Source organism: Leucoraja erinacea, chromosome 6, assembly GCF_028641065.1.
Source record: "Leucoraja erinacea ecotype New England chromosome 6, Leri_hhj_1, whole genome shotgun sequence".
Taxonomy (NCBI): domain Eukaryota; kingdom Metazoa; phylum Chordata; class Chondrichthyes; order Rajiformes; family Rajidae; genus Leucoraja; species Leucoraja erinaceus.
The window spans coordinates 65,667,409-65,691,841 of record NC_073382.1 but is presented as its reverse complement, the minus strand read 5'-3'; the positions used below and the strand labels follow the sequence as shown (position 1 = coordinate 65,691,841).

General features: G+C 40.3%; 1 protein-coding gene across 4 annotated transcripts in view; it reads left to right on the top strand.

Moving 5' to 3' along the window:
* LOC129698249 (NADPH oxidase 4) overlaps nucleotides 1-24,433 on the top strand; it is a 128,894-nt gene that overhangs the window by 31,200 nt on the left and 73,261 nt on the right. For all 4 annotated transcript variants that reach the window (XM_055637264.1, XM_055637265.1, XM_055637262.1 and 1 more), the window contains 6 exons: nucleotides 574-658; nucleotides 10,832-10,929; nucleotides 15,593-15,620; nucleotides 17,644-17,716; nucleotides 17,833-17,913; nucleotides 22,597-22,795. In XM_055637264.1, coding sequence (XP_055493239.1) covers nucleotides 574-658; nucleotides 10,832-10,929; nucleotides 15,593-15,620; nucleotides 17,644-17,716; nucleotides 17,833-17,913; nucleotides 22,597-22,795 — 564 coding nt within the window. The remainder of the gene's footprint in view (nucleotides 1-573; nucleotides 659-10,831; nucleotides 10,930-15,592; nucleotides 15,621-17,643; nucleotides 17,717-17,832; nucleotides 17,914-22,596; nucleotides 22,796-24,433) is intronic.

Genomic DNA, 24,433 nt, shown 5'->3' with positions numbered 1-24,433 from the left:
CCAATGAGGCATTTGTGAAGCTGCAATAATTAGTGTCAGGTTTGCTTGTCAATTTTTCAGTCCCCAAGCAATTTTGTTGTGGTCACAACAGGCTTTCACTGAAAAGTTCTAGGATGCTCTGGATGCTGAACTAACTTCCAAAATTCCTGTTAATATTGTTCCAAATAAGTTATTAACAGGTTTTAATTAACACCACCCCCCCTCCCATGGTTATTCAAATGCTTGGGTTAAATTCTGAAGTTGGTCCGTTTATGCTATTAATTCGTGAATATTTACTCTTTGTTTTTTCTGAAGCCTATTTTTCATTGGTTTAAAATTCTCCCCGCCAAGTGAAGCTCAAAGAATAAGATAGATATTGGAATGCCTAAGTATCCCATACTGTTTTAAAATTAAAGCCTCTTGATTTTCTGATTTAGTGGGGTATATATTGTCTATATATTTATTCCAACTTCTCCTATTATCAGACTGAATTGTAAAATCAGTTAGAATTATGGTAAAGATCCTTCTGACCTAAATTTATCACCTGAAACATTTTCAAATATTTACAATAATTTATAAAATTCTTCTTCATAGATAATGAACAGAAAAGCACGAAGATTGCTGGATAAGAGTAAAACTTTTCATATAACATGTGGTTTTACTATATGTCTATTTTCAGGTAAGAAATCTCTGTTTTCCCAAAGGAAAAGTACAAATGTAATGTACTGCGTTAACTTGTAGAACTCAGGCAGTTATTGTTTCAGAAGATATACCTATTTATGGGGCTCATCTCCAGAAATAAACTTTGTCAGAGTTCAATGGAAATAAAATAAAACTGCAGATGCTGGAAATCTCAAACATAAACAGAAGATGCTGGAAAAAACTCAACAGTCAGGTTGAGCTTCTGTAGAAAGAGAAACGGAATCAATGTTTCAGAATGAAGCATCTCTGACCTGAAACGTCATGCCACAGATGTGACCTGACTCGCTAAGTATCTCCAGCATTTTCTGTTTTTGTCTAGTTTGAGTTCATATTGTTTTGTGTATGTAATTCCACTTAATTTTCCAATTGTGGTTGAGGAACATGTGCCTTCAAAGTCAATTGATATTTCAGTAATTATGCCACTGTTTTCTGGAATAAGATATGAACAAATGTTTTGAAAACAGCATGCGTTTCTATAAAGAATCATCAACTTTTTCTGAGATTAAATACATTTATGCATCACTGGAGGGTAGGAGAATGTAGAATTTTGAAACTGGATTTCAAGCAATTGACACATTAAATGGGTTGCATGTATATTGTGAGCTTTACAAAATTTACAAAAATAGTGTGTAAGTTGAACATCATTGTTTTAAATAGCTTACCAGTTGTCCCCAGGTTATGGCAGAGTTCTGTTCCTGCGAACTGTTCATAACCTGAATAGTTTGCAAGTTGGAAATGTGGCCACGAACAGAGTTACACACGCAGACGATGCCTGCAGCCCAGCAGAAGCAGGAAAACCCTTACCGCTGGTCTCCTAAACGTTCATTTGCCTGTACATGCCGCACATTAGACTGGAGTTCATAGGCTGGAGAGGATCTGTACACTTTAAGGGATGTTTAAACCCAAGTGCATTTCATAGCAAGTATTGATGTTGGTTCACTGTTGTCACGTATACCAAGAGACAGTGAGGTAGGTTAGGAGTCGGGATTATGCCTTAGCCTATAAAATGACCATTCAATAATCTATTAGTAGTGGGGAAAATTCTGTGCTTAAATCTGGTGATACCTGCTTTAACGCTTTGGTATCTGTTATCTGATGGGAGAGAGAAGAATGGAGAATGTCCAGGGTCCTTGATAATGTTAGCTACTTTCCCAAGGCAGTATGATGTGTAGATGGAATAGATGAGGGGAGGGGAACGTTGGTTTGTGTGATGGACCCGGCTATTTCCATAACTCTTTGTAAATTCCTGTGGTCTTGGGCAGAGCTATCGCCAAAGCAAGCTGTGTTGATAGGATACTTTCTGCGGTTCATCTGAAGTTAGTAAGACTCATTGGAGACATGCCATACTTATTTATTCTTCTGAGAAAGTGGCGGCATAGGTTGTCTTTTTTAGCTACATCATCAATGTGGTTGGTCCAGGCCAAATTGTTGATTATATTTATGCCTAGGAATGTTAAGCTCTTGACTATCTCATTTGAGCACCATTGCTGTTTACTGGGACCCGAACACCACCTCATTTAGTGACGCCAATAACTAGCTCATTCATCTTGCCAACATTGAGGGAGAGGTTGTTATCTTGATACCATGTTATTAAGGTCTCTTATCTCCTTCTTGTACTCTGCCTCGTCATTATTCAGAATCTAGCCACTATGGCGGTATCATCTGCAAAATTGTAAATGGAGTTAGAGGAAAATTTGGCCAGGCAGTCATGAGAGTATATGGAATATATTAAGTGGCTGAAAATGTATCCTTGCGGGGCAATTGTGTTGAGAATTGTCTTGGTGGATGTTTTGTCACATATCCTCACTGATTGTGGTCTCTATGGATTAGAAAGTCAAGGATCCAGTTGAAGAGGGGACTCATAGGTCCAGGAATTTGGGATTGAATGGGATTATGGTGTTGAAGGCAGGGTTATGGTTAATAAATAGAAGTTTGGCTAAGGTGAGCATATTATTCAGATGTTTCTGGGATGAGTGTAAGGCCAGGGAGACTGTAGACAATCTACAGCACATCAGGCAGTCTTGGAGGTTAGAGTTAATGGAATGGACCAGGCTCTTGAGCACTTCATAATGGTGGATATCAGGACCGCTGGACGGTAGTCAGTAAGGCACACTAGCTTGCTTTGCTTTATTTAACACTGGGTGTGGATGAAGTTATTCTACTGACCTTATGTTCAAAATGAGCACAGAATGCATTGAGCTCATTGAGGAGGCATCTAATACTGCCCAACTTTACTTTGCAGCCTGTTATAGCATGCAAGCCTTGCTGCAATCAATGGGTGTCCATGTGGTTATGCTGAGACTATAGCTTGGCAAAATTCCCTCTTGGCATCACTGATGGCTTTGCGAAGGTTGCAAATAGATTTTGTACTGTTTGGGATTGTAACAATTTGAACTTGAAAATATTTGTGGCGAGACAGAAAAAAGTTGTGGAAAAGTAAAATTTACTTTCATTAATTGCGATACTTTGTCAAAGACAGTTAGCCTATTTGTTTTCTCGTGGAGTAAACCACATAAGCAATTTTTGTACTATTTTTAAATAATTGAATCGTGCAATTAAATTAAGTGTGTGGAATGTTTTTCCTTGGCAACTCTTGTTTTGTTTGTTAAAACACATCCCTTGGTGCACAACAATTTATTGCTCCAGTATAGGGAACTGTTTGCAAGTTTGGTAGTAAAGCAGTTTGTGATTTGATGGGTAAACTGTGAGCCCAGATACGGTTAAATAGAAGCTGGTGATCCTGGGCTGCAGCTGAACTGAGGCCAAAGATCCAGGGATTGGTTGAGCTTGCCAGAAACAAATAGGTAGAGCAGGGTGGAGGCACTAGCTCATGATAGTTGAGCACTGATGTTGTGGCATTTAAGATTTTTGCAATGTGACAATTTAATTTGGGCTTTAATCAATATGCAACTGAAACACATTTCTCTCACAGATTACATTATCATACATAGTAATTAAAATGGGGAAATCAAATCTGCATAGGATCACTTTCATTCCACGTTCATATATGCAGTAGGAACACTGAATATGAGATGCCGTTAGTATCCTAACAGAGAGGTTAAATGTTGGACGTATTCTTAGAAATCTCGCTGTTAAATTATGGATTCTACTGGTTCAGCAGTCTACATGCATCTCCTTATATAGTTGACAACAACGTGCTGGAGGAACTTACCAGGTCAGGCAGCATCGATAAAGAGAACGGAAAGACACATTTTGGGTCGGGATTATTCTTCAGACTGATGGAATAGAGTGGGTAGAAAGCTGAAAAAAGAGCAACGGCAGGCAACTGATAGACAATAGACAATATGTGCAGGAGTAGGCCATTCGGCCCCTCGAGCCAGCACCGCCATTCAATATAATTATGGCTGATCATCCCCAATCAGTAACCCGGTTCTGCCTTCTCCCCATATCCCCTGACTCCGTTATTTTTAAGAGCCCTATCTAGCTCTCTCTTGAAAGCATCCAGAGAACCGGCCTCCACCGTCCTCTGAGGCAGGGAATTCCACGGACTCACCACTCTCTGTGAGAAAAAGTGTTTCCTCGTCTCTGTTCTAAATGGCTTACTCCTTATTCTTAAACTGTGGCCCCTAGTTCTGGACTCCCCCAACATCGGGAACATGTTTCCTGCCTCTAGCATGCCCAAACCCTTAACAATCCTATGTGTTTCAATTAGATACCCTCTCATCCTTACTCAAAATTGCATTTGTTCTGTTCTGCGAGTATTTCACTTCAAACAATAGCTGGTGATAAATGTGAACGAGGCCTAAAATCTTGGCAAATTTAATTGAGAATATTTTATTTTATTCAATAGCATTGGGACAAATTAAGTTTATTTGCCCAAAATAAATATTTGTCTTGAAGTATCTTAGAAATCTGTCCATGATGTGAAGTGCTGAATGTATAGATTAGTTGCCCCCAAAGATGGTCCATTGACTTACATGGAATGAATCACATAGACAAAATGCAAATACACAATAAATTATGTGTTGACGTAGATATATAGTGCATCTACTGGGAATAAATGTTTAGGCACAAATTTCTGAAAGCAAAACGTCAAACATAAATATTTAAAGATGGCAGCCATAACATTGAACCCTTGTGCCTTGTGCTCTTGTGATTTTCAAAAACTTACCAGCTTCAACATGGACTTTTCCTGTCCTTGCACTTGTCAGGCTGTAGTGTGAAGCAAAAATGCTCACTGTTATATGAAACTAATTATATTTAATAACTGAGGGATCTGTTTCACAGTTCTGTTTAATGAGACCATTAGTTCAGGTTTTAAGAGGAGCATTTGGTAGACAGATGGTGGAGTTTAATTCCTTGCTCTGCCATGATGTGTCAATCAGCGTAGCTTTTTGGTGTGTGAAGATATAGCCTCAGCCAAAACATTATAAGGGCTCTCAATGTTAATTTTGAGGAAAAAAACGTGAATCTAGGTAGCTGATTAAGGTTTGGCCACCATGTTGATAGAAGTCCAGGCGTAATTGTCCGGGATAATTTGACACCGAGTTTGGGAGGGTGGCACTTTCGTTACAGGCTCATATATGCAGTAGGGGCATCATAAATAAATTATCAAAAGACAGTTACTCCCTGTGAAACAAAAAATTGTTTCCCACTTGATGTCTTTTGGAGAAGAAGGTCAAAGAAGAATATTGAAGAGAATGCATAATTTAAAATATATTGTTTTGTTTGTTGACTTTATCATATAACGCAATCACAATCACAATCACAATAATACTTTATTTGCCAAGTATGTTTTGCAACATACGGGGCGGGGAATTTCATTATCCAAGTCAGTCATACAAATAAAAAGCAACGGAACACACAAAATACATTTTAACATAAACATCCACCACAGTGACTCCTCCACATTCCTCACTGTGATGGAAGTCAAACAAAAGTTCAATCTCTTCCCTTCTTTGCTCTCCCGCTGTCGGGGGCCTCAAGCCCTCTGTTAAGAGGACCATCTTGATGCCCTTAGCCGGCGTTGTTTGGGCCCTCCGCATCGGGGTGATCAGCTCCTGCATCGGGGGGGGGGGGGGGGGGGGGGGGGGGCGGGATGTCAGCTCCCCCGCGCCAGCGATCGGAGCCCGGGTCGGGTCTGGTCGAACCTCTGCGTTGTTGGAGCTCCCGACTAACCTCTCCCGAGACTGTGAGCACATGCTGGTTAAGTCCGCAGGCTGCGGTTCTAGCGATCCCAGGCAAGGGATCGGCTCCGATGTTAAGTCCACGCCCGCGGTGGGGCTCAAAGTCAGTCCGAGGAGGTCTCCAGCTCCATGATATTAGGCTACAGAGCGACCGGAGATATGGCCCGAAAAACAATTGCATCTCTGGCAAGGTAAGAGACTGAAAAAGGTTCCTCCTACCCCCCATATATAAAACAAACCAGAAAACATTTACACAAACTTTTAAAACACACTAAAAATATTTAAAAAAGACGAAAACAGACTGTTGGCGGGGCTGCCAATCGTGCGGTGCCCCTGGTGGTTCAGAGAAAGTGAAGAACAACACACAATCTGTAGTAATCGATATCTTTCTGAATTTCATATACTGACCTCCCTACGAGATATTGTAGGATCTGGCGCATGACATATTCTTTTAGTCATAGTTCTTGTGTTTTAACTTGTTAAAGTGGAGCTGATATTAGGATGGTATGGGACTAGTTGTGTATTTCCTTAACCAATCAGATTTAACATTTGAAAAAGAAACACCTGAACAATGGGAAATAATGAATTTAAATCAAATTAGGTACAGAAATAAAAGGCCATGTTCAGAATGAGAAAAAGAATTACAAAGCAAAAACATAATTCTATTTTAAAATTTCCAATTTTAGAATCTTCTACTTATAGAGTGAGTTTGAATGGCATAAGTTACCCCTTTTGTGCCAGAGAACTTCATTAACATTTATCACATCATTAAAAAAGTGCTTCACTGTTCAGGACCAGCAGTGAGTTTAATAGGCAATTAAACTGCAAAAGCATCGATGTTTTAAAATCACAAGGGTGGCACAGAATAAGATTCAATTTGTATAAAACAAACAATGGAGCAACATTAATCAAGCAAACTTAAGGTTAGAGATTCATAACTCAGTTCATTTGTTAATCATATATACATTACAAGTAGTGTTTCTTAACAAACTGTAACTTTTTGAACAGCAATGAAGGCAGCCGACATCATTGTGATCTCAGCGAGATCAGCAATTATGTTGAACTGTTGCTGGAATTGCCATCTACGACTCTGTACACCCTGGATACAAAAAGCCTTTGCCAATAGCCATGAATCCTTGAATTCCCCATGCTTGTATTAACAGATTTCCTCATTCCATGGATTTCTCAGCATATGATCCTTAATACTTTAAAGCAGCATTAAGCATCAACCTTCATGAAACATTTGGTGATACCAGTGGGAAGATCAGGAAGCTGGTAGAGGACCTTAGTGCAGGTAGCGAATCCATCTTAGAGCAGCAACATTGATCCTGTAGCATGTTTGTTCCCTGGTATGAGGATCAATCCAGGCATTGTACCTACTCCATCCAGAACGGCACAGTAGCACAGCGGTAGCCTTGCTGCCTTACAGCACCAAAGACCCAGGTTTGACCCTGACTACGGGTACTGTCTGTACTGAGTTTGTGCGTTCTCCCTGTGACCGCGTGGGCTTTCTCTGGGTGCTCAGTTTCCTCCCACACTCCAAAGACATGCAGGTTTATAGATTAATTGTCTTCTGTAAATTGTCCTTAAGGGCCTGTCCCACCAGCATGCGATTGCATGCGTCTAGCTCGACCAAACGTGGTCGCTTGAGGCGTATGGCCGGGCGGGGCTGGTCCCACTTCGAACCGCGGAGGCATATGGAGTTGTGTGGGGCTGGTCCCGACATCGCGCGGGGTTCTGAAAATCCTGCACTGTCCGAAAATTCCGCGCGCCAACAGCCTGTTGGCCTGCAGGCGCATTGAGAGCGTACGCAGCGTCTTGACGTCATACGCAGCATCTTGACGTCGTACCGACGCCGTGCATCACCGCCCGATGCCGTGCGACGTCCAAATTTAGTCGGCCCGCCTCCTGCCCAGCTGATTGGTGAGCATGATGTCGGGACCAGCCCCGCAAACTCCATACGCCTCCGCGGTTCGAAGTGGGACCGGCCCCGCGCGGCCGTACGCCTCAAGCGACAATGTTTGGTCGCGCTAGACGCTTGCAATCGCATGCTGGTGGGACAGGCCCTTTTGTGTGTAGGATAGAGCTAGTGAACAGGCGATCACTAGTTGGCGTGGACTTGGTATGCTGAAGGGCCTGTTTCCACACTGTATCTCTAAACTGAAAAACTAAGAGTGCATGTGTTCCATGTATCAAGAATAAGTTTTCACTGTCTTTATTTGTGACTGCAATCTGCTGGCCAGTTAGTTAACATTAGGGCAGGTAAAGTTTTGGACACTTTCTCGAGTCTCTTCCATTACCAGTGTGAGCAGAGCTGCTCAGATACTAGGGCTGCTACAAAACTTCTTGCTGCCCTGAGCTCAAAGAAGGATGACCACTGGCCCACCAGCTGCCCACGTGCGTGTTCAGAGATACAATGCCCAGTTGCAGTTTATACGAGCAGCTTCATCCTTCCCGTATCAGGTCTTGAGGATTGTGGAAAGAAAAGAGATATAAATGTACAGTTGAATTTAAGAGCTGTACAAAACTTGTGGATGAAAGATAATTTGTTGGGGAATAGGTAAGTCGTTGCACTGGAGCAATCCCACTCTCTTGATTGCAGAAGTCAATGTCCAGTGGCACAATGAGGCATTATAACTGGCAACCTCTTTGGCTGCAGAGGGTGACCAAGTGTGTTCAAATGTGAGGAACCTGCGGTCTTAAGGCCGTATGCGACCTTTTAGGCCAATAAGTGCGGCCTTTTGAATGAATCCAAATTTTGTGGAACAAAAAGAAAAAGAAAAGAAAAAAGCCTCATATACTATACAGTATCTTAGTCATATATACAACCCATCACTCTATAATCACCCTTCCCAATACAATCAGTATAACAAATATCCCACTCACAATCACCTATCCTCATCCCAATATCCTTTTAAACAAGTGTTTTTGTACATCTTTTTAAACTGAATTATGCTTGTGCTAAGTTTTATCTCCTGTTCCATTTAATAATATGTTTTTGTTTGTCTTATTATTTTTATTTTTATCTTAAAATGAACATATTTAAAATACCAAAGAGCAAAAGAAGATTCAACTAAATAATCCTCCCCGACTGACGGCCACAATTAAAACATTAGTAAGTCATGAGGTCTATTTTAAACACCTGTTATGCTCATGATTTAGTTCTAATGGGACTCTAGAATGTACCTGGACGTCTCTGCCTGACTGCCGCTACCACTGACTGAGGCTGGTTGACGAGAAGGAAAATGTCGGAGAGAGTCTGCTGGCCGTCCAGTCTTCAGTATTATCACCTTTTGATAGCCTTATTTGAAAGTCCTTATTTGATGCTGAAAGATCCGATTGAAATATGGAAAATTGCAGTAGAATACCCATGTCTTCGGCAACATGCACGAAAAATGCTTCTTGCTTTTCAACCACTTATTGCTGCGAATCTACATTCTCCTACCTAACCCAAATCAAGATGCCCTTAAGGTCACAAATGACCGATACCCATCTGGAAGATCAGCTGAAACTGCATACCTCCATGTTGCAACCAAATATTCAAATAATTTCCCACATTGATTGATGAGTAGGACTGGGTGTTACAATCCCAAAGATTTCACTACAATTGACATTCTTGGGGATGACCACTAGGTGAATTTGCTAACAATCAGACACATCTTGAGTTGTGTACCTCAACGTCACTGGGTGTTTCGGCCTTTTATCACAAGACACCCTCAGTCGAGGCAGGCCCACCACAGGTTGATCAGACCTGGGTGTGTGTCTTATTGTTAGCCTCTAGATGGTCACGTGGCAGCCCAGACAGCATCTTTCCTCTTCAGCCACAGCCAGTGACTGCTCCGTTTGGCGGCATTGACAAGTTTGTTTCTTGCCCTTCTTTGTGCCTGCCCTCTGACTCCTACTTCCCTCAGGAGCCTTGCGGTGGAACTGGCTACAAAGCCCCTGCACCCCACCTCCACTGGACACACCCTTACCCTCCAACCTCTCTCCTCTGCCTCTGCTGCAAGGTTTGAATATCAAAGCTTTTTCCTTTCATAAGCCTCGTCCACAGCCTCCTCCCATGGGACCGTCAGCTCAATGATGAAAACACACTGACTGGCAGTAGACCAGAGAACGAGGTTGTTCGCAGGTCGGTAACTGCGATTTCAACTGGGAACGAAAGCCTCTGGCCAAGTTCAACACGCATTTCCCAGTCCCTGGCTGCGTTCAGTGGGCATGAGCTGAGGGGCGAGGGGTTAGTCCTCCGTTTCTCTCCTTCCCGGATGAAGGATGGTATTTGTGGGAATGTTATCTGGGCATTGATAGGCATGGCATTGGTGGTAACTCTCTTGCACTCGAGTTCAGCGGCCAAACACCTCAGCACCTGGTTGTGTTGCCAGGTGTATCTGCCTTGTGTTAGGCTGGTCTTACAACCGACCAGGATGTGCCTGCAGTCACAACAAAATCATTAAAAGGTTAGTTAACTTTAGAATTAACAACATTTTTTCATTTTCTTGAAGTTAGTACATTTTGAAGTATATCTAATTGAGGTTTCTTGGGTGCAGCCTTATTTGATTACAGCTAACTTAATGCGGCATTCCAACATGGAAAGGTTCCCCACCCCTGGCCCAGTGTGTGGCTGTTATCACATGCAATAGTTGCTTGGAGCTGTAGGTGCGAGATGAATATCAGGAAGGGACAATTTGTGGATAATTTATGTCAAATCTATCTTACATATCTAGAAATTATCCCCATTTCCTCACTGTCTGTTACATTACAATGTTATGCAGCACCACAAATGCTTAACATTTGACAAACCTTTTCCATTGGATTTCTGGGGATGAAAATGATAGAATTCATTCTTGTTATTTTGTTAATCTACAAAATCTTTAAGAACAATTTGATGCTTTGGTTTTGAGTTTGCATATGGTAAAATATGGTATTGTATTTTTGATGTTATAACAAACTATTTATTTTATATGTGAGCAATTCTGATGTAATAAAACCGTTTGTTCTGATTTCAGGAGTCCATGTTGCAGCTCATATGGTCAATGCCCTAAACTTCTCCCTGCATTACAGTGAAGAATTTCCAGCCCTCAATGTTGCTCGTTACCGGGATGAGGTCCGTATCATGTGTGTTCATGTGTGTGCTCATTATATTTTTCTATGCTGAAGGATCACTTTAGAGCCAACTATTGTGTTGATGTAGTCAAAAAGTGATGAACATTTGGATGAACATTACGGTCTCTGATTAATTCATTTCCCTTGTTGTTGGAGATATATTTAGCTGACGGTGCAAATAGCTGCATTTGGAATATTTTGTTACTACGCTTTGTGTGTTGAAATTATTCCAATTAGAAAGACAATAATTGAAGAAACATAATCATGGTTGCTCCTTTAATAGGATTAGCAGTGAGTTATGGGCCTGCCCCACGTAAGCGACTTTTTCGTCGACTGCTGGCACCAGTCATAGGTCGTTGCAGGTCGCTGCAAATTTGGGTGACTACTCATGACCATACAGGCTTCATCCCACGACATGTTGCCGGGGTGTCGCCTGTATAGTTGTGAGTAGTCTCCACAGTCGCCCAAAGAGTTGTAGCATCTTTCTGGTCACCGCTGGATTTTCAACATGTTGAAAATTTTCGGCGACTTGCAACAACCTGTGACTGGTACCGGCAGTCGCCGAAAAAGTCGCATAAGTGGGACAGGCCCATCAGACTGCATCCTATAATATTCCACTCCATTTTCCTGAGCAGGGGCTCCATATTAGGTATGGGTGTCTGATATCTTGAAGGACAATTTGGATGGTGCTGATGAAGTATAGAAATTTCAAAGGGATTGATGGATCTTGACGAAAAACATTAGAATATTTTGGAGACCAAAATCTTGTAACCTTTTAGACTTACACAGAGGATGAAGGTATTATTGTAATGTCCTGTCCCTCGGTGCAGTGACTGGGAAGGATTTTAGCTGTTGTCCCAAGGAATACTATACCCACAGGTCATCCTGACAAAAGTAGGTACTAGAATTTCCAGTTAGGGAGTAGGTTTTGCTTGTTGATTTATCTTTAATTTTCTGCAAAATTCAAATTAATTTTCTTAATTCTCAGTAAAGAAGATATTTTGATTTCAAAAAGTATGTTTGAGAGAATGTCCTATTATTGTTTTGTTTGATCTTGTATTAATATCCAAATTTAATATGGATGAAGGATTAGTGAACTATCAAGACTAGGAGTTGGGCTCATTGAATCGTGCTCAAGTTGTCAAACTAGTGGGATGCTATTTAGATCAGTGAAGGATCCACAATCTTTAGCAACAACCTAGATGGAAGGATTGAAGATAGACACAAAAAGCTGGAGTAACTCATAGAAACATAGAAAAGTAGGCCATTTGGCCCTTCGAGCCAGCACTGCCTTTCAATGTGATCATGGCTGATCATCTAAAATCAGTACCCCGTTCTTGCTTTTTCCCCATATCCCTTGTTTCCTTTAGCCCTAAAAGCTAAATCTAACTCTCTCTTAAATTCCGTGGGACAGGCAGCATCTCTGGAGAGAAGGAATGGGTGACATTTCGGGTCGAGACCCTTCTTTGATTGAATATACATTATAGCCAAATTTGCTGATGACATAAAGAGCACGTTGTGAGGAGATCACAGAGCATGTTCGAAAGGACAGAGCTTAAGTTGGGTAGGCAAGAATTGTCACTTGGATATAGCAGGAGAGATGTGAGATTATCTACATTGGCTGAAAACAAAAAAAAGCAGAATTTTGTTTTTAAAGCAGAGACACTATGGGATACTGCAATACTGATGTTCTGCGTATCTTCATTCATGAATCACAGAAAGTTAGCATGGAGGTATAACAAGCAATTGGGAAAGCAAAAATAATGTTTGCCTCAATTGCAAAGGGGATGGAGTGTAATAGTGCAATGTCTTGCAACAGCTGTCAGTGTACACTCTTCACATTTAAGGGAAGTCTATACTTGTAGTGGAGGCAGTGTGGTTGATTTCTGGGATAAAGTGGTTGTCTAATGAGACAGATTGGTGCCTATTCCCTTGGGGGCCAAGAAATAAATGGAGGTAATCTTATTGAAATATGTAAGATTATGACAAAGTAGATTCTGTGAGTTTTTTGTAAATAATCTCGAACTAAAGGGCATTGTTTCAGAAGAGTTAAGAGTGTTTAATTGTCATATTTACCAAAAACAGAACAAATACATGTTTTATTACGACAGAATAACAAGTCTGTAGACTTGTAAGGGATCTGCAAGGGTTAATTAATTTAGGATGAGATGAGGAGGAAATTTATCTCTCAGTGTTTGTGATTTAAAATAAAATCTTATATCCTAATGAACTGCAGAGGCTAAATCATTGGCCATATTTCAGGTCCCAAGATAATATTTTGGTCAGTAGAGAAGTCAAGGGTTATGCTGAACATGCAGGGAAGTGTAGCTTCATGATCTACTTGAATGGCAGAACAGGCTAACAGAACTGCTTTTGGTCCTATATGTTTTTAAAAGTTAAACTATTGTCTAATGATAATGACAGATGCTCCTTTCAGTTTGTGTTACAGTAATTCTGATCGGCTGTACTATTAACAGACTCATTTAAGAATGAAACTGTAACAATACCATCTGTTTTATGTCTGCTTAGATATTTTTTGGGGAAAAAACAATGTTCTGCGATGTGTGGAAAAGTTAAACTTTTTATTACATGGGATTTTAACAGTGTTTTGGGGATTTAGTTGACAACTCCATATGTTTATATTTAGAGCAGCTGTGTTACACTGATCACCAAGGCCTCAGCTGATGATTTGGGAATTGGATTTTGAAACGGTGCCCAATTCTCTCTCAGATATAACTTTATTTAAGACATCTTTGTGAATGTATTTACTGGGCTTGTAGGGATTGAATTAATAAGTTTTGAAGAAATGACGAATGCAAGTTGTTGCACTTACAGGCATAGTCTTACACATGGCTGATGTACAAATTCATTGTCAGACTTGAACCTCTCATAGTATGTTTGTCCCAGGACAATATTTTTTCTGATTTGTTTTCAGCATCATTGTCACCAGCACAACACCCTTCATCCTGCCACATAGATATATCACATTTACACAATAACCACATAGATATAGCACATTTACACACATTTCCTTTGCGATTTTCTCACATAAATCCTGCACTTGCAGCATGAATAGCATGGATGAGCAGAAAAATCCCCATAACATACAACCCCTGAATATTTTCTTATATGAAGACTTTAAAGTACCTACAAAGTAAAATGGTCATGAAAATGTTTCCTAAAGCTGAACACATTAATTGGACCCCAGAATCTCCCAAATCTCTCAGGAAATGTATCCCTCAGAAAAACAGAACTGAATCGCTGCCAGTTTCACTAAAAATGATTTTTTTTTCTCCTCATCTCTCATTGGAAATTGAGTTGACAATTAGGGACATTCAGGTATTTATTTTCATTCGAGTTACCTTGTTTTCCGCCCTTACTTTTTCTGCCTTTCACTTTGCAGCCTCACTTTTCATTGTGGTGCTGTGTTGCTGTAAGATTCCACAAGGGGTTGAGGGGACATTAATTTTATTTCTCTATTTTATTTTATTCATGTCTCAACATTTTCTTGTGGATGAGAAAGATTGTATAAACTTGACTTCCTTTCTGAACACTAATATTAAACTGAGAATATGCATCATATCACTGTACGCCCTTTGATGTGTCCCAACTCTCCTCTTTCACAATTTCAGGAGTATAACGATTACATTTTCTCTGTTTTATTTATAAAAATTGAGATTTATTTTTATGTTTACGTTTCTTTTTCAATGAAGATCAGAGTTTTAGTACAGGAATTCCAAACTCAGAAACCAAGGTACCGCCATAAATAAGTTGCCTGTTCAGGCTCTTTACAAGATTAGATTCAGACAAATAATCCAACAAGATATTGACCTTTAAGTAGTGAAATAAAACTCAGTGATACTAGTAATCAGCAGACTATTTTATGCATCATTTTCTTTCCCCAGTGAAGTGCCTCTTTAATTTATTGTTGCCGGGATAATTTCCTGTCAGGAAGAAAATTACCAAAAGAAAATTTAGCAGCAATCCAAACAAAAAAAACAGCAGATGCTGCAAATCAGAAATGAAACAGAACTTACTGGACAGGTCTGGAATTAGGTCTGGACAGAGAAACAAGTTATATAACTTATGTATCAGGCCAAATGCTATTGAAAGTTCATTGTCCTGTCATGTAAGCGCTTGTGTCGCTGTGGATTCTCTTAACCTGTCGAGTATTTCCAATAATTTTAATTTGTATTCAGCTCTACAATTATATCTCACAGTGTAGGCCAGAAAAATCTGAAGGAAATAAATCCAACTGATTTTCTCACCCATGGAATGAAACAAGTCTCCTCAAAGCAGCTGCCTAAAATGTCATGTTTGCATATCATTTTCAATGTCAGTGGCCTAAGGCATTAAGGATAGTGGTACCACTAAAGCTTCCTTTATTGAAGATGAGCAACACGCAATCTAATACCAATAGCTTTGCAACAACACATTACAAGTCATTCCACGTGGTATATTTACAATCATCGTCTACACTCTATTTCATTTCAAGTAATTTAATTTTCATCTGTTTTCTGGCAAAACTATGATGTGTTACTGTTTATTTTTAGCTTGTGTGGATCCTTTAATACCTATAAGTTCTATCAGAAAGGGTCGGAAAGAAAAAAAACAGTAGCAAGATTCAAGTTAACATTTATTAATACAACTCTTTATTTTTCCAGGATCCCAGAAAGATTCTCTTCACAACACGTGCGTATTCTATTGTAAAATTATTCATAGAGATATGTATTACCAACCCCGCAGCTTGTACCAGGAGCCTGGTGTGAATTTTTGCCCTACCCTCTGCTGAGGAGATTATTGGAAAGATTACAGGATCTGTCAACACATGAAGCAGGTGCCACCATGCCGCAGCTATGCCATATACTTATTGTGCCAGCCAAACTCTAGATTTGAGGCCCAAATTGCAGTGCTGATAATCGCACACAAGAACTCCCAAGCAGTGTCTCCAAACTGAACTGCAGATGACTCTTTGTTGCTGGAGTGCCAGCAGAGGGCACGGGTTTGCACTAATTTCCTAACACAGAAGCACACAACTGAGCAAACGTGCTTTTTAAAGTACAGTGAGGTATATACCTGTAAGTGTTCAGACAGGAGAACCTAGAGTACTATAATGCAGTCCATTGGGTAGTGTTATATAAAGTGGCAACTATATCAATTGGCTTTGTTTTCAGGTTGTTGCCTTTTAAAAAAAATATTATCAAAGCCTTCAAGATATTTTGATAGTGTTAGGATTTGACAATTTGCACTTTCTGCCCCTCAAGGGCTTGTGCTTAAGATACTGCAAGATCAGTTAATTAAAGTATTTTTCTGATGCTGTAGCTCTGAGAGGATCACGTGTTGCAAGGCCCACAGACACAGACACGGACACTGGTCGCCAATAGTTATGACTGGAATGCTAGCTACTTTCAATGCTTATTTGTTTCACAGTGATAAAAATGTTTTCAAGGTTTTAGCCTTTTAAGATCAAGCAAAAGTGATAGGTTGAGGAGGTTGATTTATTTATTTGGCATTTTGAATGATCTCTGTATATTTTCTGTTTGAGGTGGTTTGTGTTTGTTTCCCATTCTTGCAGACAAAAGTGAAAAGCAAAGAAATACAAATGGTGGTACTCTGAAATATAAACAGAAATACTGGAACCACTTCATATATCTTGGAGAGTGCAACAAAGTTAACATTTCATGTTGATGTCTTATCTTCAGGACTCTGAAATTACTCTGAAAATGGAGAAGGCTCATTGACTTGAAATATTAAACATGTTTCTCTCTCCAAGGACAGGAAAGATCCTAATGGGCCTGTCCCACTTGCGTGACTTTGTCAGCAACTGCCGTCACCTGTCATAGGTCGTTGCAGGTCACCGAAATTTTTCAACATGTTGAAAATCCAGCGGCGACCAGCAAGATGCCACGACTCTTGGGCAACTGAGGAGACTATTCACGACCACACAGGCGACACCCCAGCGACATGTCGCGGGGTGAAGCCTGTATGGTCGTGAGTAGTCGCCCAAAGAGTCGTATCTTGTTGTGGTCGCCACTGGATTTTCAACATGTTGAGAATTTTCAGCAACCTGCAACGACCTATGACAAGTGCTGGCAGTTGCCGAAAAAGTCGTGTAAGTGGGACAGGTCATATGGTAGACTTCTGATTTGGCAATATCATAAGAACACAAAATTCAAGTTGGAGTAGGCTTCATGGTCCTCAAGCTGGCTCCATTCCACAAGATCTGATTATTGACCTCATCTCCACTCTTCCGCACAGTCTGTGGATTTCTCTGTGTACCTGAAGCTTGAATAAACATAATGGTTCAGCAGCCATAGCTCTCTGGGAAAGAGAATTGTAAAGATTTATAATCCTGTATTATATGCATCTTGTATTTTTCAATAAGATCACTTCTCATTATTCAGCTCAGAAAAGTATAGGCCTAATCGAATTAATGATAATTAATTAATTTGATTGATAATTAAAGATAACCAGTAAGAATTAGTCCAGTGAATCTTCTTGCACCATCTCATGAGCAAATATTATTACTTAAATAAGGAGAACAAAGATGTTAGCATCACATAAAGCCTGGTTTAATCAATGCCTGTACAGTTGTTGAAATATATTTCCTATATTTGCATTCAATCCGCCTTGCAATATTGACCATTATTTCATTACATGGTTGTAAAATGAGATAATTTGAGATATTAATGTTGATAAAAGACTTGTCATTTAGTTCCAGGAATAACGGGCTTCTTCATGGTGTTGGTGCTTTTCTTAATGTGCACATCTTCATCATACTCTCTAAGGTAAGAACAAACTCTAGCAATGTTAAGTGAATTATTGCATAAGAATGGATGAATATTAAAATGTTTTTTTCGTGGGTTGAGTACTTTTACTGTGTAATGTTTTTAATGACTTACAGGTATTCAAACTATGACATATTTTGGTATACACACAACCTCTTCATAGTCTTCTACATTTTACTTCTGCTTCATGTGACTGGGTAAGTGACTTGAAGTAAATTTTTTCAATAATATTTTCAGCAAACCTATGCTGTAGCTTAATAAATTCGGCATCATTAAGAAACATGAATATTTAAGATTGTAAAGCTATTAATTGCTCTGTGTCTTTGTTATTGATTTGAGAAAGATGCATAAACAGCAAGAATTTCAACGATATAATCAGGTTCCTCGTTTATTCAGTGCAGTATTCTCCAATGGTGAGTTACAAGCTTGACAGCAGATGTGATCTCTGTGGCCAGCTCTTAAGAACATAGCATCAAAAAAGCAAAACTCTTCCATCCACAAAGGAATGTTGGTGGCAAATCACTTGTTGCACTAATGACTGGAGGAGAGTGAGAAATTCTTCCAAAGAGTTGGATGGGCTTTGACGGGTTGGTGAAGAACAGTGACTGGAAGTGGCATGATTTTTAGAAATTGAGTCCCTCCAGGGATACAACCAGACATACCTGACAGGAGATCGCCTGGTAGATTTTATTGAAGTATAATATTACAGAAGCATATTCTTTGAAATCTGAGGATGTCTGCAAATGTAGGCAAACACCTTGTGCTTGTTGTATTGCTCCCCAGGGCAGAAGGAAGAATGTGTTCTCTTCTTGAGGAAGTCGTTTTGGTGACATCTGTAATACAGCACTGAGCTCAAACTGTATGATGAGCCAGAAATTTGCAGCTGCAGCCTGCAACAATCTTGAGGCTAGGGAGTTTACCTCCATAGGCATAGCTGTCTAAGTGCATATGTGCGATTAATTTTGAGTTTATGAAAGGTCACAGTCCTCAGTGTTACCAGATCCAGTTTGATGTTCACTCCTTTAAAATAGAGTTTCAAGGAATACAAGGTTTTATTGGTCTGGATGTACAGTATATATGAGCTGTTTTTCAGACCAGTGGGGTTGACAAACTTACTGGAGATTACCTTTGTAATGTTGAATTACCATTAGTGACATTCAGGAGAGTTTAATGCTGAGGGACAAAAATACAAGAGTGATTGAAAATCCTACCAAGAAATGATAGGATGTATTTTCCCCCAGACACAATTGCTTCACTGCAGGTGAACTGATTTTCAATAATGCAATTCTATTTTCAGAGTTGTATGAATGAACTTCTAGCCCAAAGTCTCTACTGTGCCATTTTGCTAACTGTAAGATCCATGAATAAAATCCAAAGGCCTTCTTGTGTTTGCATATTCAGCTGATGCTGGGAATGCTAAATGTTCTTTACTTAAAAATGCATCAACTGATGTAATATGTAATACATGAGTTAATGTAGACTTACAATGTGTTCTTTCAAAAATGCTGGTTCTCAGCTACAGTTATCCTAATCATGCATTTCCAGTCTTAGCTATATCGACGACTTAGTAGTTGAGGACAATGGCAAATGAATGGTGTATTCTTTGCAGTTGCAGCCATAGACATACTTCTTTTGTCCTTTGCATGACAACCTGTCGTTAAGGGTTCAACAGAATGTGAAAATCAAAGATTTGCAGATATTTGAAATTTGATATTAAAACAGAAACTGAAGGACAGATCTGGTAGCATCTGTGAATGGTCATTGACATGAACAATTAATTCAATTTTGTCTTTTCATAGATGCCTGGTGGTGACCTGATGAATATTTTCATATTTCTGTTTTTTATCCATTTAGATGTAATGCCTCTAGAGGGCATTGGGGAGTTGAATGAACAGGCTAGAATTATTTTGTTTAGTCATTTTCAGTTCAAATAGCACTAAATGTATTAATACATTACAGGCAAGTAAATTGCTTTATTCTTACTATTTTACATATTTCCAGCTTCCACTCAAATGAATGTTCTAGCGTTTCTCTGAAAAAGTCTATCTTGGCACTGGACCAGGTTCACCAGTATAAGTGCTGAGAAATTCAACAGCTTTGTGTTCCCTTGTTGGATCCATGCAGGGTCCAACGTTGGAATGCAGATGGGAGGGCATTGGCAGAGTTGGCTTGCAACTTTGGAATTTTCACATTTGCAATGTAATCCCAAATTTGCAGCGAAGAGGTGAATACTGAATTGTTATTCCCAAACTGCCGAACTTGTTCTGATCCTTTGTTCTGTTGAACACTAAAACAATTTGACTTGTTGTCAATATGTTGTACAAGAGAGAATTCAAGTCACTTAGAAGGGAAATACTTGTCAGACAAACTGTTTCCACACTTGCAATGTGATCTGTCAAAGTGTTATAAATAGAAGAAATGTTAAATTCCTTGCATTGTTCATGCATGGGACAGTGCTACCCTGTTCACTTTGGTTGTGTTCAGAAGAATTTCAAATCTGTTGGAATCGCTCCTTCTCGTCCTCGATTGTTTCGAAATAAAATGTCTTCCCTCTGGAACTTCGTCCCTTAATGGTATTACCTGAAACATTAACACTGAAATGCATGACTATTATAAGGCAGAGGGGGGAAAAAAAGGTGTAAGTAGTGAATCTGGGTGTGGAAAGGTGCTCCCAGTGCAGGTAAACTTGCAAGATCCTCCTTTCAGACATATTGTGTTTGGTACTGTATCTAAAAAGGTTTACGGAAGGAATACCAAATGTATGACTTTTCAGTTGAGATTAATGTTACAAGTAGTGCAGTAAATACATACAGAAATTCCCAAGAGACTGGATTTAGGATCTCTGAAGCTGAAGTGAAGTGGGCTGGAGGAGATTAGTCATATTATGAAACAGCGATGTGAAAACAAGGATAAGAATTTAAACACTAAACTTTCATTTACTGTATCTAAGCATCAGAGTAGATCAGCAGACCAGCAGGGATGGGAACAAGATTTGGTGTGATGTGGGATGCAAATAAAGTGAACCCTCAGTTAAACTGACCTCTTTATAATGGATTTTGTTATAGGGGACAGACCTACCGACGGCACCCTGCTCCGTTCCTGGCTCTTGCTGCTTGCAGCACAGGCAGCCTGCGCTGCTCCTGGTTCTTGTCGGTTCCCCTGCCGCTTGCACCGCCAGCCATCCATGTCGCACCTAGCTCATGCCATTTCCCGTCCACCTTCTGCCACCACTGCCTGTGCATGCAGCTTCCTCGGCTGCTTCCAAGCCACGCCTGCCACCGCCGATACTAATCTTCACTCCGTCCTGCGGACCGTCACCATTGACTCCGGCGATCCTCGTCTCTCACATGGCTGCCAGTATGCCAGGCCCATTAATTCACCTGGATACCAGGCTCAGTTCCGGACTGAGCATCTGAAGTAGGGTTTCAACCCGAAACATCACCTATCCATGTTCTCCAGACATTGCTGCCTGAGTTACTCCAGCACTGTGGCCTTTGTGTATTACCAGTAACTGCAGTTCTTTGTTTCTACAACTTATACAATAATATACCCGGATATAGAGGATTATCAACAATAACAGACACCATTCCACCCGATTGTCCTTTATGACATTGTTTACTAACAATGTTTTGGATGATTTCAGGTTTATGACCAAGAAGCACTAAATTTATACTATAAGTACTGGGGGTGAGGAATGAACCTTAGAAAAATAGTCCTCGCATTTCTGAATTGAAAATTACACCATTTAATAAGTTTTGAAACCAGAATCATCTGCAGAGATATTCTTTGAATATGTAAATTGTGGGAGGCAAGAAAGCCATTTGGGGATTATAATATACTCTTCCTAAGTGAATATGACATGGTTTTTAAAATATTCAATCACCTTGTTTCCTCTTCAGACACACTGTGGAGTTTGTTTAGAAGAACCTACAACACTGTTGTATATTAATGTAAAAAAAGGAATGTCGTGCTGGGAATTTGTATTCTCACACATCTCTGATTAAAAACATCTGGAATAATAAGTTTTATAAAAGTAGTAATTTTCTTGGATGCATTGATGAATTGGATGCAGTGTTCATTCACTGTAGAGACGGACATATTTTACAATGTATTTGGTTGCACTATTGAGAAATTATTGTAAGGAGAAATAAGAATAGCTGGTATCTGTTAATAATAATATTACTGTTTAGAAATACTTTTACCTTGCATAATTATGGCCCAAGTATGAAAACATGGAGATAACATGTATTTACTATAAATGATGCACAGCAGACTTAATACAGACATTTAACACGGGCATTTTTCCCAACCCAATATGGACGACGCAATGGTGCAGCTAGTAGAGCTGCTGCCTCAGAGTTCCATAGATCTTGGTTCAATCTTGACCTCAGATCCTGCCTGTGTAGAGTTTGCACATGGGTTTCCTCCGGGTGCTTCCGTTTTCTCCCATATTCCAAAGATGTGGGTTAATTGGACTATAAAATTGCCCCTAGTGTGTAGAGACTTTGATAACCTAAAATGGTTGGTGTGGACTTGTGTGTCGAAGGTCCTGATTCCATGACATATCTCTTAACAAAAGAATTAATTAAATAAACATGTTGACTGCATTTTGTAACACCAGTTACATAGATTTGTGTTGTTTGGGAAACAAATATGTTTTGTGTGATCAAATGTTATGGGAGAATAAAATAAAACTGACAGTTCTGAAGGATTCAATATTGTTTCCAAAAGTAATGATGGTTAAACTGAGAAGATGTTGATAAAATAAGGGACCCGGCTGTTGTGAAACATGAAAACAAAACTATTTTGAAAGATTTGGGTAAAATGAGAAGTGCAACACATGTATGGAAAAAAATGATTTTTGTTTTCTATTCTTCCAGAGGAATGATGAAATATCAGACTAATTTGAATGAACACATCCCTGGCTGCATTAATCCAAATAAAACAATAATTGATGATTTCCCTGTATCTGAGTATCTACCAGAAAGTGAAGTTGAGCCGGAGCTGGAGCCTGGATTGCAAACCAACTTCAGGAGGATCTGCACTGCAGCCCCAACATTTGAGCCCAATTTACAAATGGTATGTAAGCTTTGGATGTTCAGATTGGCACATCTGTAACCTAGCTTTGCCTTGTTACAAGGAATGTACAACAATGAAAAGGCCATGAAGCCTATTCATTTCATGCTGGAATATCCTCTCTAACTTTATAGTATAAATCGCTATTACCTCACATTCCACTGGGGTTATTTTAATCCAACTCAGACAAAAATTGACAAAACCAAATCAATGGAATGACTCAAATTTGTGGAAAATAAAATGATGAGCTGGTCTGCTTGTCTTGTGGCTTTAACAAAATTAGGTAACAGTGTTTGATAGAATGAAAATTCATTTGGGTTTGTTGTGACCGCCCTGGTCATTAACAATTTAAAAGTTTCTCAGTAAATAAATCGAATAGCTTTCTTACACTTTCCAACTCATTGTGCTACAAACTTGCTCCACCTCTGTAAAAAGACCTGGTCACCGAAGATATTTAAAATAAAAACAAGCATTTAAGGGATTAAGTCATCATGTAGGTGTATAAAATGTGGAGCTTGGAACAGCTTTTCATTCCAAGCCATCCATATTTATGTTTACCCCTTGCAAAGGGGTAAACATATCAAAATATCATAAACAAATCTCTGCTTGTTTGTGCCCCACCAAACTCATCTCCACATACCTTGACTCCATACTATCCCCCTTGGTCAAATCCCTTCCCACCTATGTTCTAGACACCTCAGACACTCTCCGCCGCCTCCGCGCATTCCACTTTAGACCCTCACCCCCTCATCTTCACCATGGATGTCCAGTCACTCTACACCTCCTTCCCCCACCAGGATGGCATCAAAGCCCTCCGGTTCTTCCTCGACCAGAGGAGCAACCTATATCCAGCCACTGACACCCTCCTCCGCCTAGGTTGGTCCTCACCCTCAACAACTTTACGTTTGACTCCACCCATTTCCTCCATGCACAAGGCGTAGCTATGGGCACATGCATGGATCCCAGCTACGCCTGCCTCTTTGCCGGGTACGTTGAACAATCCTTGTTCAATACGTACCAGGGCCCCATCCCCGACCTCTACCTCCGTTACATTGACGACTGCTTTGGGGCCACCTCCTGCACCTACACACAACTGACTGACTTCATCCACTTCACCACCAACTTCCATCCGGCACTCCAATACACCTGGACCATTTCCGACACTTCCCTACCATTCCTTGACCTCACCATCTCCATTGCAGGGGCAGACTTCTGACCAACATACACTACAAACCAACTGACTCACATGGCTATCTGGACTACACGTCTTCCTACCCTGCGCCATGTAAAGACTCCATTCCCTACTCCCAATTCCTCCGCCTACGCCGCATCTGCTCCCAGGATGAGACGTTCCACACCAGGGCATCGGAAATGTCCTCGTTCTTCAGGGAATGGGGATTCCCCTCCGCCACCATAGATGAGGCTCGCACCAGGGTCTCATCCATACCCCGCAACACTGCTCTCTCTCCCCATCCCCGCACTCGCAACATGGGCAGAGTCCCCCTAGTCCTCACCTTTCACCACACCAGCCGGCAAATACAACAAATAATCCTCCGCCATTTCCGCCACCTCCAACGTGACCCCACCACTCGCCACATCTTCCCATCTCCTCCTATGTCTGCCTTCCGCAAAGACCGCTCC